General features: G+C 38.6%; 1 protein-coding gene across 1 annotated transcript; it reads left to right on the top strand.

Moving 5' to 3' along the window:
- The first annotated feature begins 9,822 nt into the window (after nucleotides 1–9,822).
- On the top strand, nucleotides 9,823–17,492 carry tspan31 (tetraspanin 31). The gene is made up of 6 exons (XM_079239608.1): nucleotides 9,823–9,950; nucleotides 14,468–14,635; nucleotides 14,767–14,847; nucleotides 14,928–15,068; nucleotides 15,137–15,247; nucleotides 16,223–17,492. Exons 1-6 carry the CDS (start codon nucleotides 9,888–9,890, stop codon nucleotides 16,295–16,297), a joined length of 639 nt encoding a protein of 212 aa, XP_079095734.1. The 5' UTR covers nucleotides 9,823–9,887; the 3' UTR covers nucleotides 16,298–17,492.
- Nucleotides 17,493–18,968: the final 1,476 nt, after the last annotated feature.

The following is an 18,968-nucleotide window of genomic DNA, read 5'->3' as shown; positions in this document are numbered from 1 at the left end:
TGCTCCCTTCACACTATGCAGGGTTTTGTTTTTTATTGCTCGTCCCATTTCCATCCCCTCCCCTCCATCTTTCTCTGGGAGGGGAGTGGGATGGGTGGCTGGCGGTGAAGCGGCAGTGCACGTTTGAGCTGGATCTGCTAAATGAGGGGGGAGACCTTGGAGGAGCGCTCAGCGACGGGGTTAGGCAGGAATGACGGCAGGGAAAGGGAACATGGCTGGAAAAAAGAGGCAGCATGTGTTTTCCATGTGTGTGTCTGATTAAAACCTCAGATGGAAGCTTTAGATCTGTCGTCTGCTGCTTGACTGAATGAGCGTGTCGGTGGGTGTATGGCTCCTCCTCAGGAGGGGGCTTGGCTTGTTTGTTGCTAAGGTGTTACAATCTTCCTGGCTCGACAGGCAAAATAATCACCCCCATGCCCTTCCTCCTCTGTCTTTGGTCCATTCTGGATCATAATCTCCTCCAGAATGTCAGAACAGTGTGTATATATGTGTGTGTGTGTGTGTGTTTGTGTGAGTAAAAGAGATTTGCTCTGAGTTTATTGATCCGTATTGCCTACTAGAGCGCGTGTTCATTAGCACAAGTGGATGCTCTGCATGAAGCACATATTAGTATGAGAGGGCGACGCCGCATTAGATATCAATATTTGAATCATTGATCAAGAAAATAAATAAATAATGAAAATAAATACATTTTTATTTTATTATCTATTGTTTATCTAAGGTTTTTAATGTTGATATTGCAGACTGTTGAATATTTCACTTCATGTTCTCCAAAAGCAAAATATAAACAAAAACAAAAAGCCTTTAACAAACCCAACATATACATTTGTTCAATTGTATATATTATTAAACGATATTATGTAAATATTGAAACATACCTAAAATTTTTCATTTTCAGTCTTTTATCATTTATAGGAAAATATATATCAATATTTATTATTGGAAAAAAAATTTTCACAGGGCTGTGAGGTTAATTAACTGATGTTTATAAGATATGCCCAGTTGTTTATTTACATATATCTTTTAATATAATATTTATTATTAAAATATTTATGTCTAATTAATAAAAAAAAAATTTTTTTTTAAATAATTCAAATTTAATATATATATTTTTTCGTAATTATGTATAAATGTCAGCAATTACAGTTGATTATTTATATCTGCCACTAAGTTTGGCCTAAAAAACACGTGAAAGATAAAAAATGCAAATAATTTTCCTTTTTAAATGTACTTTTATTGGCCAATTAGAAATACCAAAATGTACATTTAATAGACTGTATATGTCCAGATGCATTGTGGTTTTATTTTTTATTTGAAGTGCCGATTGTTTGTGTTTGACTGATGATTTATTTCACTTAATAAAAAAAAAAAAAAATTATGAAGGCAGAAAGAAAAGATGATGCGATGTCAATCACTGAGTTATCAGCAGGTGTAATTTGATGTTAATCCAGTTAGAATAAACATCCCTTTTCTAAAGATGTGGTCCCTCTTATCCATGCACCCTCCCATCGTACATATTATGACCGGCCACCTGCTCGGCCTGTTCCCCCTCCCTTCCACTCAGAGAGCAATAACTACTCGCACTGAATACAAAAGACCTCTGACAACTGCCTCTGGCTCGAGGAAAAATCCAACCTGACTGCCGCAGCCTCCAACACAGAAGCAGAAAAATAAAATGTCACACAGAAGGATGGACATGCATCCTGCATTAACAAGAACTTTTAGCGTGGCTGTGTGTGTCCCTACATTCTGTTTCACTGTGTGAGGACATAACATGCATGTTTGATCCTACTGCGGTTTGCATTCCCGCACAGTGAATCTCATTCATGTCACACTTTCTCACACAACAGAAATCACACACACGCGCATGAATGCCATTTCTCTAATGCACACACAGCTCCAGCGAGCAGTCACACACTCATGGGCAGGTGTTGTCAGATGGCTATTGGTCAAGGGCAGTGGTCACGCTGGGTGATTTTTCATTTCTCTTCCACTGTGAGCTGTCCTCTGTCTTTCCCCTTAAATCTCACCACACCACTGCACCACACACCACACCTTTGCATTCAAATGAGCTCATTTACCTCGCCCTCATCTTCCTCTGCCATACATCTATAAATTTTAGTCCAATTCACTTTATCTATTGTCCATGTCAGCTGTTATCTGGGAACATATCACAGAGACAAACCAGACAAACCATCCCACTACTGGTTTTAAGGTGTTTAAGGTTGGTGAAAGCCAATGATCACCTGCGTTTAGCTACAGGCGTTCAGAATGTTGCAAATTATGTGATCAGCTGCCTGTTATGTCCCATTATGTCTGAAATTTCACCTGCTAAACGTTACGACCGCAAACTGCTGTGTGGAAACAGAGGAATAGGTGCAGTCGACAGTCTTTTCAGGTCTGCATGATTCAGTAGTATCCCTACACCAGCTTGAACCAGAACATTTGAAAGACTTTTCCTTATTAGTCAGCCTTTAAAAATATCTGGCTCTGCATTTCTAGAAGAGATTTTATTTATTCAAATACACGTCTTTATTTTTGGTGTTGTATTTCTCGCATCGCCTAATGTTAGCATGAAGCTATGTAGCCGTGCTAATCTAGTTATGACTTAATGTGGGGGAATTGTCATAGTTAGTTTTCAGTGGGTGTAATTAGGGACTACAAGGCAACTCTTTTAATCAAGATTTTCACATTATAGTTGAAAATAAACTATAAAGATTGTCAAATAGTTCCTCAGTATTGACGTTACATTGTGCTGATTAAGCTAGGGCTACATTATCTACACAAGGCTAGCAAGGCTGCTAGTTGATTTTAAAGTAGCTGCAGTATGAAAATGTGGAGAAATCCTGCAACCAGCCTGATCTTGGTCGGAATATATAAGAATATATATAAGAATATATCAGAATGAAGAAAAAGAGAAGATAATTCTGACTTTTCTGTGAAGAGGAAAGAAACAGATCAGGCTGAGACAGACTCCAGTTTATCTGTCTCTGCTGACAGCCTGAGAAAGGCAGATATTTCTGACTTTTTTTCTAAAAGAAACATATCCCAGCCTCATTATCAGCAGCCTGACAGCTCTCAGTGTGGAGCTGGTCACTCAAAGATCCAATTAGTCACCACCAGTACCACCAGACAGTCAACCCGAATGTTTCCCCCTCCAAATACAGTACCCCAAAACGATCATCTAACTTTCCATGGACCTTTTTAATCTTGTTAATATTTCCACTTGGTGATCCAGACTATTCATATAAATATGTTTTATTTCACACGGTTTCATAATGTGACCAGTTATCACAGCACTGGATGTCAGTGTGAAAAGGTCTAGCTCACTTCCTGGCCCCCCATGTGTAAAAGTGGAGCTGAAAACTGCAATATTTTTTCTCAGCTCCCAAGGTTAAAGTCCAACTGTGATATAAAAAAATACACTCCTCGTTTTATTTATTATTTCAGTAGATAATTTATTTAAATAGTTATGGTCTCAATTAGACTGTTTCTTCCACACAGATAGATATTTACTCCGTCTTCCCAGTTGCTCCTGTTCTGCTGAACCACTGAGGTTTCATCTCAGTGCCATGTCCACCTGCCAGATGAAGAACAAGAAAGATACCCTGTCTGAAACATCTATCTCAAGCATTTCTGAAGCGAGTGGTTTTGGTTTGCATATAGACATATTTTGAAAGCAGAACTTTTGTTTGATATCTTTCTCTAAGTACCATAAATGAACAGAAAGATTTGAGTACTTTCACCCAGACTGCATCTTAGCCATGTTGCTGCACAAACCAAATTTCAGAATATTGTAAAAACACAGCAGTGACACGTCACTTCAACAAGAAACAGTGGGAAGAAGCCATACGGGGAAATGATGTAAAACTGATCGTGTAACTGAGCTCTGTTTGTCTGAAAGGAAGTGGCTTTGAGGACAGTTGCAGATTGGTAGACAGGAAGTAGGCCGCACGGCAGGTTTCATTCTGCTGCCATGGCAATGGCTGCTGAGGGATGTTGCCATTGGTTGTTTGTGTCCAGTACTGTATAATGCCAGTACTTTACAGCAACTGGGACAGAGTAGGGTTGGGGGATTGTTACGTTTAGAGGAAAATAAACAGAAAAATGAGCACCCCCACCCCCACACACCCTAAAACTACATACAGGAAGCTGTGAGGTAGAAATCAATCAGTCGCATCAACTCACATCACAGCAATAATGCTTTTACAAAAGGAGTTACTAAATTATGGTTTGCACAAGCGACTTCCTGATTATCACATCAAGGAACAGATTGCTGAGCACTTTGTTAATGTGACTAAAGCTGAAGTAGCATTTTACCCGTCTGGCAGGTCAGTGAAAGTTGCTTTCTCTCGTAAAAACAACACAGAGCGTAAAAATAAAGATAATCTCACCTTGAATGCTCTGTAGGGAAAATTTGAGGTCCGAGCGCAGCTGTTGATCGGCTACTCTCTCAAACTGCTTAAAGAGTCTTTTGATTGCTGTCTGGAGAGATCCATACCTCTTTATTTCTGCTTTTATTGCAGTGGAAATCACCGATTTGTTGTTGCTAGTCATCCTCACATATGAATGAGCAGTAAACTGAAGCAAAGAGTTGCTTCAAGCCATTTGTCACAGTTTGTTCCACAAGAAGAAGTCAAGACGGAGAGGCGGCAGAAGAAGGGGTGAAGGCACTTCAGGCTGTCTCTCTCACTCTCTTTTAAACCACAAACGTCAGATCATGACGAGCACCTCTGCGAGTTTCCTCTGCAGATCTGAACTGAATTTAATTCACTTCCTTTTTTCATAACACTTCTCTCAGTGAGCTCTGACTGCTGTCACAGTAAATGAGCTGAAGCTGCCATGTGCTATGTACTTCTCCTAAAATGAGATGTAAATTATTTATTTACAGTTTTGTAAACTTTTAAAAATAAAAATTATTGTTATTATTATTATTATTATTATTATTATTATTATTATTATTATTATTATTATTATTGTTATTTAGAAGAAAATGTGGGTATGTTCTTGTGGGTAACAGCTGGAAAGATCTCCACTATCTTTCTGTCTTACATTGGACTCACCAGGCTTCATACAAAACACAGTTCATTGTAGAGTGGTTAAGAAATGACTTTATTCTAGTATGAGCCGACTAGCAAAGGATATAACATTAGTAACAACATCAGGTTTTTTGTTAACAAGGTTAAAAAATATACATATGTGTATATATATATATATATATATATATATATATATATATATATATATATATATATATATATATATATATATATATATATATATATATATATATATATATGTATATATATATATGTATATATATATATGTATATATATATATATACATATGTATATATAAATATATATATATATATATATATATATATATATATATATATATATATGTATATATATATATATGTATATATATATATATACATATGTATATATACATATATATATATATATATATATATATATATATATATATATATATATATATATATATATATATATATATATATATATTTATATGAAAAAACTAGTCATCGTGTAGCTAACATTACTTGCATGCAAAAGCATTTTCAATTGCACAGCTCGTTTTGATAAAAAATAGTTCTGAAATTGAAAAAAAAATTGATTGTGGTGCACATCGTGCAGCACAGGTCAGCATTACATGATGCGTTCAATGACAGCTCGGAAAACCATTTCACAGTTAAGACTTTAAAGTTCTCTTGCTCGTCTATAAACCTCTGAATGGTTTAGAACCAAAATACATCAGAGACCTCTTGACCCATGACGTACCTACCAGACCCTGCAGGTCCTCTGGATTCAGTCTTTAATCAGTTCCCAGAAACGAGACCTGCAGAAGCTGTAGTCCACATGACTGGAACAAACTCCTAGAAAGCGTCAGACCAGATGAAACACTCAGTGTATTTAAATCCAGGTTAAAAACACACCTGTTCTCAGCTGTTTTTCAGTAGTGTTTATTTGAAGTTATCTTTACTCTGCCTGTATCTGAAGCTTAAATTGATCGTGATTTTAATATTTTTTTATCTAACTTTACTTCCATTTTCTTTCTTGCTTTAATTTTAAATTATGCTTCTTATCTTTGAACATTTTAATATCTCTGTAAAGCATTTTGAATCACCTTGTTGCAGAATTATGCTAAACAAATAAACTTGCCCACCTTGCATGTTTATTACGGATTATACGGATTATAACGGCTGAATAAAGTAAGGAGCTCAGAGAGCACAGGATACGGAAAGTTCGCACTCAAGAACGCAGACAGCCAAATCAGAATTGGAACGTGCACACAGCAGCGTCAATAAGAACCATATTCACAAGCGACTTGCTTAGCTTTTTTATTAGAAAATTTAATTTGTTTATACGTCGCCATCAGTCACCTTAAACTAGTTTCCCCAGCCTTCAGTCACAGATAGTAAATAAAAGAAGAATCTTGAATACCTTAACTGAACATTGGTATACAACGGCAAAGAGTGTAAATAGATGAAGAGATAAAAACCAACATAAAAGACATCTCTGTGGCAGGAGCAGATGATACCACACTCTTTCTAAAGATAGCAGTCAAATTGCTGTAGCCCTTTAGTTGCTTCAAGTCTTTTCTAAAGCTTCAGGTCTGTGTCGATAAATTACTTTAATCAATGTCTCCAAAGGGAAGCATTGTGTGTGGAGTTTGCATGTTCTCCCGGTGTATGCGTGGGTTCTCTCCCTCCCACCGTCAAAGACATGCATGTTACGTTGATTGGTTACTGTTAATATCGTTACTGGTTGTTTGTCTGTTTGTGTTGGCCCTGCGATGGCCTGGCGACCTGCCCCGCCTCTCGCCCGAAGGCTGCTGGGATAGGCTCCAGCTCCCCTGCGACCCTTACTTGGATTAAGCAGGTTCAGAAAATGAATGAATGTTGAAACTGTCTGTCACCTGGTTTGGAATTATTTTCCCTGTAAAGTCAAGGAGAAAACTGACCATCTTTATTCAAACTAATGTGTTATATGTTATATGTAATGTATATGTGTTATGTGTAATATTTTTCCCTTCAATGGAAAAAAAATTCTCATAAAAGATGATTGTGATAAGTTTGCATTATTATTCTCATTATTTTCTTACTAAAGTTCTTCATTTATACATGTAAATTTCTGAAAGGTAAGCAACTTTTTCTTGGTTTGATTGAAGCTATAGTTGGTAATGCTGCTCAGAGACATTTATTTTACTCTGGGTGAAGTGGTTCCTCGTCCTGATAGTAGTCTGTACATGTTGTAATCATGAACAATAAGAAATATAGTTAGACCCCTCAGTTTACTGTAAATCTGTAAAAACTCTAAACAATCCAAACATTCAGACCAAAATGAAATTGTTAATTCTTAGATTTTGTGAGCTTCTTCTCCCGGCTCCCCTCATCCCCCTCCAGCAGTGCATACCTGATAGCCACACCCTGCATATAAACAGTGTGTTCGAATGAAAATACAAAGTAGTGAAGAAGAAACTTGGAAGTCAAACATGGCTGAGAAAATTCAGGACGGATTTCGCAACCTGGCTCGGTTTATTTGCCTCCTCTCGCTAAAGAGCCGAAAGAGAAAATCGTTGGTGGAAAAAGCTGCAAATAAAAAAAAAACCTTGGATCACGCAAGGGACAAAACCAGAGGGGGAGGAGCCAAGACAAGGGGAGGAGCAAGGGCAGGGGGAGGAGCCAAGACAGGGGGAAGAGCCTAGACAGGGCGCCACTTTCACATTTTACTAGCTCTCCAACATTACCTACCCCAATTTTAAAGAAATAGAATAAAAAATGTCTACTATTTCTTTAAATAAATAACTCCAGTGCAATTAGATCCTCTCATGCACTTTTACTTATTTGTTCTTTGTCTAAATCAGATCTAATTAAGAACTATAAAAGCACTCGGAAAGAGCAAACCTCCGCCAAGGGCCACAGTTCTAAAAATAATTCCTGGATTGAAACGGTTATCTGGATTAGGGCTGGGCGATGTGACCAAAATCTCATATCCCAATATAGCTCATTTTGTATCCCCGTAACGATATACATGACCATATAAAACTGTGTGTGTAATGTTGTGCAAGTCATCAGTTATGTGTCAGACGTGCTTGGCAAAGGCAGCAGTGATCTCCTTACATCTGAGAGAACTATGGTCGTATGACGTTTCACAGGTAAATACCTGTTGCAGCGTTGTCGTCTGGAGTTTATTATGAGCTTTCGCCTCTACTTGACGCTGCTTTTACAGCTTTTGCTCGTTGACTCTATTCTTTATTCTGTATTCTTTGTCCTGATTCCCGCGCAGGTGATAAAATTAGTTAGCTGTGTCGGAGTCTGTTATTGGGACTGTGAGCTCGTCTGTTGTCGGTTCCACATCTGTCTTTTTATATCCAAACCGCATCCATGCGACAGAAATTTCCCCTCTTTTAGGAACAAGCTCATCAGTTTGGGTTGTCTAGTCATCTTTGAGTGAATTATCCTGCTCTGAAACACGTCTGCTACCATCTTTCTTCATATCTATTTTTACATTGCAGCGTGCATGCCGTTAAGTGCTTCTAGACGTAAGATAAAGTAAAGCCTTATCGTGGCGGAAACAATAGAGCGTCATATGAAACAATGGACATTTTCTATTGTCCAGACGATATATATCATCACATCACCCAGCCCTACTCCAGATCACCACTAAAATTAAATCGGTTCTTCCTTCTTCACATTTCCAACAATTCCTGAAAATTTAATGAAAATCCATACCTAACTTTTTGAGTTATCTTGAACACAAACAAACACATAAACACCGGGAAAAACATAACCTCCTCGGCGGAGGTAATAACAATATTGTAAGGACATGTTTGTTGCGCTGCTTTACACATTATCCGTTATTTCGTTGGCAGCAAACATACCTCAAACACATAGACTGTATATAGAGATGGGCGGAGCCTCCGTGACGTCACCCATAGTTTTCTGAAGAGCTGAATTGAAACTCGGTGGGCGGTTCCTACCACCGCCATCTTGGCAGGGGCATGCGTGTCATCTCACCCAGAAAATACAAATATGGGCAAAAAGGTGGAGTTGAGAGCGCCATGGTAGATGATTGACATTGAGCTAACTCCGAGCTTTCTATAGCTAAGAGCTAACCAAGCTAACCCGGAGATAACAGGAGCTAACCAGCTAACGGATGTTAGCGGGCTAAAGCTAAGTCACGTTGTTACCCAGCTAAAAACCATGGTTGTTCTGCATTCTTCTTATTTGAAGCGGGAGATCGGGTACCTGTCAATCAAAAGGACACGCCCCTAAATATGCCAAACTTCGAGATTAAATTACTTTTAAACGAGGGCGTAAGGAAAAAAAAGAAAAAAATTCACTCCCCCACAGTTGTCATGAAGGTAAACCTGACATATTAAACCTACAATGGATTTTTGAACCAGGCTGTAAACATGTTTATTTCTGCCGTGAAGTTGGTGTTTTTAAAATGGGAGTCTATGGGGATTTGCTCTGTTTTGGAGCCCCTAGTGGATGAAGGGGGAACTGCAGTTTTATACACTTCCGCATAAGCTTCACTTTTTACCACCGGAGGCTCCGTCTATCTTTTATATGCGGTCTATGCTCAAACAGCAACAGAGGAGACAAGCAGTTGGTTCAACGTTGGTTGTTGTTGTTTTTCCCCACACGGTGGCAGTAATGAAAGATAGTATCTGCTTGGAAACCTGAAGAAGAAAAAAAAAAAAAACAAGAAGAAGAAGAAGAAGCAGGAAAAAGGAGCGCTCTGACGTCACGTGACGTAATCTATCACGCCCTGTACGTTGCTGGCGCCGTCCAGAATATCCGGCAGGTTCAGTTGTTTGTTTACCGAGCTCGGCTGAAGTCGGTTTTAGTTTCAAGATGGTTTGCGGCGGGTTCACCTGTTCCAAGAATGCGCTCTGTTCCCTGAATGTTGTTTACATGGTGAGTGTCTAGTACGGATGCTAACGTTTAGCAGGCTAGTGAACTTAGCTTAGCAGCAGCTGAATGAAGCGGTGCGATGCTAGCTCCGAGCTAGCTGACAATGTAGCAGCAGCGACACTGATCATTTAACCTTCTGCTTCACATGCTCTCTGGTCTCATCCTACAGTCGATTGGTATGTACATTATTACAGTAATAACCAATTTAGCAGTCAGTATTATGTCTTTTACCGCATAGAAACTTAGTGAGTAGTAGCTTTTACCCCGCTAGCTTTCGCCATTACGCACCAAAAGGCTGCTGCTAGCTGCGAGGCCAGCTGACCTACAGCCTCAAAACTGACTCGGTTTAGTGATTTATCCTCTCCTTTCACATTGTAATCACTCATTAAGGTTCCTTTCAGCAAGTCAAACAGCTCATTTATCTGCTGTCTGGTTTAAGTCATGTGAGGTGTGACTGTAAACAAGTGGGCTGCTGACATTCAGTTCACTTCGATGACTACATTAATATCAGGGAAACATGAATTTTACTCTTTTTTTCCTCAGGGGAAAAATACTGTTTTGCATGCATTTAAAACTGAATATATAAATTAAGCAAAATAATAGTGACATGCTATAAAAGGATCATTAAACAAGTCTTTTTAAAAGAACTACTACTTCTGTAAAGCAGGGGAATGAGAAAATATACTGTAGGAGGATGTTAAATCCTGAGTTTCAGACCAGAACTTTCTGATCGAAAGATTCAATCAGACAGAAATGTGACAAAATGCTTTTGTCCCAATTCAGTTCCGATTTTTTGGGTGCTGATTCGATTGAAATTGCTATTCTCAAAATTCCTCGATATTGATGACTTTTGTAAATTTAAAAAAAAAAAAAAAAAAAATTATAAGACTTCTTTTTTCAAGTAATTTTTCTGGATTCCAGTTAGGAGAAAACAACACAGTAGCCAGACCATCATTCTGCTGCTATAATGCCCAAGAAGACAAGTTAAAAGAACAATAAAGATGACAAAAAACTTTATAGAGGATTAACTTGATTTAATTTTAAAAAGATCTTTTTTTTTAATACAAAAAATCAATTTTGAAATTGTGAAACACAAAAATCCAGATTTTCAATTTTTTGATTTGATTTTCCCACCCCTACTGTTTTGCATGCATTTAAAACTGAATATATAAATTAAGTAAAAAAATATACTAACATGATATAAAAGGATTCTTAAACTACTACTTCTGTAAAGCAGGGGAATGAGAAAATATATAACTGTAGGAGGATGTTAAATCCTGAGTTTTACGCCAGAACTTTCTGATCGATAGAGCGAATCAGACAGAAATCATTTAGTAATCTGGAACTGGACCGTGGATCTTTTTTCGATAAGTGATTTGTGTCTAAATTGGCCTGAACGATTTTTTTTTTTTTTAAATTGATGTTATCCACTAAATCACTGACATCCCACTCACTATCTATAGTGCTATCGGACAGTATTGCCATTGATTTTTCAGGACTAGTATGATGTAACTCTGTGGAGTAAAGTGATGCATAGTTTACCATGTAGGTCATGGTTTTCCAGGCTTTTATATATCATCAATCCAGCCACAAAGTGTCGTGTTTGTCATACTCTATAAGGTAAATCCACAATGAGTGGCGTATGAAAGCTCATTCATTTACTGCATTTTCAGCATTAGAAACGGATGATTATTACTACTGTATTGCTAAGAGACCATTATTTTGACCTGGCGTTAATCTTACAGCTGTCTTCATCAATCAACGGGTTTGAATTGACACAATGTTAAACCAGGAGCAGTCAGAGCAGAAAAAACTATATGTCTGTCTGAAAAATACAAAAAATAATGGTCTTCTATAGAAAGAAGAAAAAAAAAACACAGCAGGAGGAGAAAGTGTAACAATGTTTCTGCTGGTCTTTATGGTGCTGTATCTATTGATACACCCATTGTACATAATTTTAATCTTATAATCTGACAGCAGAGGCTGACCAGGTTGTTAATAAAGTACGCAGAAATAGCTAAATGTGTCTTGGACTTTTATGGGTTACTATACTGCTGGGAAATTTGTAAACATGTAAAGTTAACATGAAATCCAGAGTAAAGAGTCGTGCAGTTTATAGCTTTAATATTAACAGTAATGACTTTTTTTTTTTGTATTTTGTAATTAGTTACTCTAGTTATGTGTTGTATTATTTTTGTCATTGTGGTTTCAGTCCTTCAGCTGTCTCCTATATTTACTAATTTTACTTTGCTGAAATAGTAATGCTAACATTGTTAGTGGTGATTTTCAATTTTGTTTAAATATTTTATATTTTAATGCGCAGTGCATAATTTCATGAAATTTTTTTTTTTTTTTTTAACCTTGTTAGATATTATTAAACTTTATTGTAGTTTCAGCCTTTATGTTGTGGTTTAAGTAATAGATGCTGCTTATGGTTTTATTTGTTACTGATCCTCATCCTTAACCATCCTATTAAAGTAACAGTGTAGACATGGAATTTGTCCTGACGGGAAAGTTTGTGGAGGTCATATGAGTTTGGAGAGTGTGACTGTGAGAGCTTTTTGTCTCCAAACAACATAACACAATCTGCCTATTTAGAAAAGGCTGAAATGTGTTCACAAGCCACCCGTTGCTGTGTTGACGGCTTTGTGTCTCTCCATGTCACCACTGAGTAAAGCATCCAGAGCCGAGGCTAGGCTGAACAGGGTCTGAAAACAACTCATTACAGAAAACAATTTTCAGCAAAACTGAACGTTAAATGAAACTCTGACAGAAACATTTTTTTTCTTCCCATTTGTTTCGGGGAGGATCAGGATCAAGGTGTCGGACTGATTTCTGCTTATTAATTTGGGTGGACCACCTAAAAAATTGACATTCCCATAAATTTTATTTTAGCTAAAGTGCAAAAACTTACAGTTCCCCCTTCATCCACTAGGGGCTCTAAAACAGCGAATCCCCATAGACTCCCATGTTAAAAAGACCAATTTTACAGCAAAAATAAACATGTTTACAGCCTGGTATAAAATAACATTTTATGTTTAAAAGGTCATGTTTACGTTCATGAAAACTGTGGGGGAAGTGAATTTTTTTCTAACTCCTCCGTTTAGAAGTAATTTAATCTTGAAATTCTGCATTATTGGGTGCCTTTTGATTGACAGGTATCAGATATCCTGCTGCAAGAAGGCAGAGTGTAGAACAAGCACAGTTTTTAGCCGGCTAACAGCGTGATTTAGCTTTACCTACACCTGTTAGCTGCTTAGCTAACAGGTGTAGCTATTAAACATTATAGCTATTAAAGCTAGTAAACATTCAGCTATTAAACATTAGCTCAGTTAGGTCTTAGCTACAGGCATGTCGGAGCTTGCTAGATGTCAGTCATCCATTCACACGCTCACACCCCCACCCCCTTCTCAGCTCTTCCTCTTTGCCTGTTTTCCAGGAGTTACGGCACACATGATGCTGTCAAGATGGCGATTGTGGGATCCGCCATATACAGTGTATGGCGGTGATACCTAATTTCATGGTTCACTAGTGTGAACCATGAAATCAGCCATCACCAGATGTTTATGGCTGGTTGGGCTTCTGTCAACATGGTGTACGGTTTAACCAGAGAGGTTTCTTCCAGTCCAAGCACATTATTCTCATGTAACAGATTAAACGTAAATCCTGGGGAGGGAAAATATTCCTGAAGCAGCACGCCCTCCTGACCCGTCCTACGCTACGAGAACGCTTTCATCTGGATGCGATTATGATTTCATTTAGGTAGATTGCATATTTATGAAAGCAATATTTATCTTTACAAATAAAATCCAAACCAGTCACACACACTGTATCTTTTAAGTTTATTTGATCTCGGTCTTAGTTTACATTTCATTCAGCTATTAAACGTCATCCCCCTTCAGTTTAACAGCTAAAACTTCGTAAAATAGATGACTGGATACAATGAGATTATTATAAACACATATTTATTATTTATTTGAACCTGCACAGACAATAACACGACCAATTCTCAGAATAAAACATGACAGCTACAAGAACACGTGTAAAAGCTCAAGTCAGGATCATTAACACAAAAACTACAAATCCTGATATTTTACTGTGAAAAAAAAAAGAAAGGACATTAATAACAATGAAAAACAGCTAATTTTATCAGTAAAATGGTGCAGTGATGACAAACAAATACATTCAAACTAAATATAAACTATATTTTATGTTTTTAATCGCTGCCTATAAAGTGAAGCCAGCTAGCTGAACGTTGTTTCCGGAGTTTGTTAACCAGCTGACACAACTTGGCTCCTGTCGGATCGCAGCAACATCTGTCCCTTGTTAAAACAGACTCTTGAGGTTTTTTGCATCTGTGAAGGTGGCGGCCGAAGCCGGACTTGATCAGAATCCCTGATGTAGTTTTAGTGCCAAACCCTAAAACGTGACTCTGTGTTGAACTTTGTCGCAGAGCGTGCACGAGAAGCTGCAGATATGCGAAGGCTAGCCGCGGTTAACTTGTTCTTCTGTCCCTGCAGCTGGTGGGGCTGCTGCTTATCGGCGTGGCAGCGTGGGGGAAGGGCTTCGGCTTGGTGTCCAGCATCCACATCATCGGCGGCGTCATCGCCGTGGGCGTCTTCCTGCTGCTCATCGCCATCGTTGGACTGATTGGAGCGATGCACCACCACCAAGTCATGCTGTTCTTCGTATCCTTTGTCTGTGCTGGGGTTGATGCGCTCTGACGTCAATTTTAACCCTTTCATGGACACATTATTTATCAAATAGAGCAGAGTTTTGTGGTTTTAGTTTCCTGGTGTTGTTTCTTTAACTCTCTCAGTACATGGTCATTCTGTTTATCGTTTTCCTCTTCCAATTCGGAGTTTCCTGTTCCTGCTTGGCCATGAACCGAGGGCAGCAGGTTAGCAAGCGGCGACGCGTCGTCTTTGAGCCGTTCTTCTGTTGAACGTGACTCATCCTGTTGTTTTTTTGTTTTTCTAGGAGGGGCTTTTGAAGTCTGCGTGGAGGATGTTGGAAAACAAGACCAAGACAGACCTGGAGGTGCAGCTGGACTGCTGCGGTTTGCTCAACGTCACCGATAGCACAGCACAGTTTGATTTGGACTTTCAGAACTGCCCCGCTGTAAGTTTTAAACCCAGGCTTTCATGCTGCGTTCGCTGACGAGCCGCTGACTCAGCGTTTGTCTCCAGCCCTGCAGAAACAGAAACAACTGCTCGTCCTGTGGAGAGATGATGCTGAATCACGCAACGGAAGCTCTGAAGATCCTTGGAGGCGTTGGACTCTTCTTCAGCTTCTCAGAGGTGAGTCCAGTTAATGTCTACGTATCGATGCATTTTATCAGAGTGGTGATACTGGTTTAATGGTGCAAGCTGGAAACCACAGGAAATGTAGTCCAGCCTTTACAGATGCTGCACACACCTTCAGAGCCAGTTTCATGCCAGTTCAGCTGCTGATTGAGCTGAAACTTCCCCATCGTCTATTCCTTTTTTTTTTATGGATAATTTTATATGGAAAATTTTAACGTCTGCTCCTTTAATCAGCCTGAAACAGCCGATCTACATCAAAACTTAACATTTGATCTCATAAACCCACTAAAATGTCACATCTTTGATGTCACGTTTATCTTATAAACACATTACTTAATGTTAGTTTCATTTTAGAGTTATGGCCTTCTGCTTTTCATTTTTAGATTTCTCCTAGTAGCAACCAATCAGGCTTTACTGGCAAATAAAGTAATTAGACCAATTTCTGATGAGCAAACTGCACAAAAATATTCTGTATTTTTGAGAAATTTTTGTTTGTTTGTGCATTATTATATTATCAGCTCCAATTAAAATATTTTATGCTGCCAATTAACTAACCTATAGCATCATTTATTACCTTATTGATGAAACCTTTATGTATTTTTAACTTTTTTAAACTTAAATGGCAAAAATAAAAACAATATTGGTTGCTATTAAAATATCAGCTATGTGGACGAACAAAGAATTCAAGTAATGAAGATGATTCATTTTAATGTGTACGATTCGGGTTGAAGTTGTTTTAAAAGACTTTTTCGTTTAAAGTTGGATAAAATGTTATTTTTACCATTTGTTTTTGAAAAGGTGATATTTTAGATGAATTATGTGAGTTTTTAAAGGATCTCTTCAGGCTGATACTCTGACATATTTTGACATCTATGCATCTTTCATGTCATTAATCTTTGTTTACAGTAAATAAACCGGGTTTCGGTGGAAAACAAGTGTGAGATCTGACATGAAACCCTTCTCTCACAGATCCTGGGAGTGTGGCTAGCGGTGCGCTACCGGAACCAGAAGGACCCACGAGCGAACCCCAGTGCTTTCCTATAGTCCGTCTCACATCGCAGGGCCGTCAACACCGTTTCAGACACACTGGTAGACAGAAGAATACACACCTAGAGGCGGACACTGGGAGCCACAGCAGCCATAACAACACCGAACGGACAAGCACACAACCAGACACAACAACCTTAACCAGAGACCGAGAAACTTCCAGAACCTGTTGGAACACGTCTGCCGGACCTGGAAACTTGTGCATGAAAGGATGACCCGTTCAGCCTTGATTTAAGTTTCAGATTTTCTCAGTAGTAGCCAGCTAGCCAACGGGGAACGGCCATCTCTGCATGATTCCTGCACACAACCGCTCCTCATCCATCTCACATTCACTGATAACCTGTCTGCATCTCGGCTGTAGCGTAGCGTCACCTCACAACTAAGATATACTCGTCTGCTGCTGTCAGTGATCTGTCCGTGAAGCTCGTTTTTCACATCTATGTAAATGTTTTCAAAACATATCTTATCGCAGGTCCAGTTTTAGAGCTGATAGGTGTTTTGGCTTTCTGTGAACTTTTAACTGAGCCAACTAACTTTCCTGTACGATGCCGCAGACTGCAGCCTCCAACGTTGTACATAATCTTTAACCGTTTCTCAGTGTGTTTGCCGAGTAGTTTCCCAGCTCGCTTTCAGGTTTCTCCTCCCTGTGTTCCCCAGCATCCTCCGTGTTGCCCTGTGCTGTGGCTGTAGTCTAGATTCTGATGGTAGGAAACTGGATCCAGGTACGTGGAACTGGGACAAATCATCAAAAAGTCAAACATTATGTGTAGTTTGAAGAAAATCGAGTGAATTTGGCCTGAACTGCTTTATGCTGTTTCTCTCTGGTGTAAATTGTGAGAATGTGCTTTATGGAGAAGTTGATTTGTTTTTGTTCATCAGTGTTAATGCTTTGTTGTAAAATATGCTTATTAAATGTTTTCAGGATCTATTTAAGTTGGTTGCACATTAAACATGTTTTAATATGATTTTACTCGATATGACATTTCCAGTGGATAAATAATTGCACATGAGTTTTGTTTTAAATGTTTTCTCTGTCATGAATTGGTTGAACGTGAAGGAATAACGCAACCCGTCATCTGTTCTCTTGTGGATTTCATGCTGCTGGTTTGGAGCTTTTGTTGGTGTAAATAAAACATTTGGACAGATTTTATGCCATATTTCGCATCTCACTTGGGATTTATGTGCACTTGTTATCGATATGTGTCTTGAATTTCGGAGACATAATTTTCAAAATAATAAAAGCTAAAATTGGAACTAGTGTTTCTACATCTGCCATGTTTTCGTTGCATCTCTGAAATCAGGAATATTTCCTGCTTTATTCAGACTTTAGGTCTATTAAGAAATACAGACATGAAAACATGAGCGTTTAGAAGATGATAAAAATAAGTTTGGATGTAAAATAAACAGGAAAATCATCAGGAATCAGACTGAAGCTGCTTTCTGATTAAATGAGATCCGTCCAGAAGAGCAGATTAGCTGGAAGCTTCGGTCTTGTGAGAGTTTTATTTTTATTTTGCTGCAGTATCAGAGCTCAAAGCGGCTGTTTGTGCAGCTTTTATTTGCCACATGATGGCAGTGCAGACCGCCAGCTGTTCTGACTGGACTGGTGAGTCCGGTAAACGGGTGCCAGGTGATGGATGCTGCCGTTCTTTGTGGAATCCATCCTGAAGATATTTTAACCTCTTCTGGTCGAGTTCTGTTTTTCAGCCTCATGTTCAAAATGAAAAATACAAAGTAAAATAGAAACACTCAGAGAGCAGACGCCTCCACACAGGGCCGGATTAAAAGTGCACAGGGCCCTGGGCCCAGAGTGTTCCAGGGGCCCCTTCCCCACCGCACCATTGTGAAAATTGGGAATTATACACTGAAACGACATTTCACAGTGGTATCAATAGCAATACACTTGAAATTGTTGTGTAACTATCTGGTAGGGGCCAAAGAATATGTGCTCTAAGAACATTACAAACCCTTCATTAACAAAATAATATATATTTTTTCAAAAGCTATAAGAAAATATAGCAGTAAAGTAAACGGATAAACCAAAAAATATATATATTAATGTAATATATTTAACGTATCAGGCCAAATAAAATCAGCCTTCATGTGCATATTCAGCGTGTGCAGCGGCGGTTTGGACAGGAAGGATGGATTTATCAATGTGGGGCGGAAAAACTTGACACATGCCAGGTAATTCTGAAACAGAAAATAAGTGTTGCATTTATTCAATTATTTTTTTATTTAAAATAACAAAACCCGGAGTTTCCAGTTTCTGTAATAAGCAGTTGCAGCAAAAACAAAGTTAAACAATTAGCAAACAACTGGTGGGGTCTATGTCATTGTCTTTCATAGAGCCCAAAATAGCAGAACTGATAGTAAAACTTGTTTTGGAGCTAGAAGCTGTAATGGCAACATGACCCCCATCTCCCTGTCGTAGAAAATCCTGGATCACCCCCCCCCCCCCCCCCAATTCTAACCATTTATTATACCTGTACTGAGATTTCCTGAAAATACAAAGAAAATGTGTCCGTAACACAGCTGAATACACGTCCTCCACCTCGGAGGAAGCGACCACGAGGCTGTGTCATGCTGTTGTCAGAGGAGCGCTGAGGCGTGAGATTACAGGAGAAGTGTCCGAGTAAATTCACCTGGAACACAAACATGTAGACCT

The sequence above is a fragment of the Telmatherina bonti genome (genome assembly GCF_933228915.1).
Source record: "Telmatherina bonti genome assembly, chromosome: 4".
Lineage (NCBI taxonomy): Eukaryota > Metazoa > Chordata > Actinopteri > Atheriniformes > Telmatherinidae > Telmatherina > Telmatherina bonti.
This window is presented reverse-complemented; position numbering and strand designations above follow the sequence as displayed.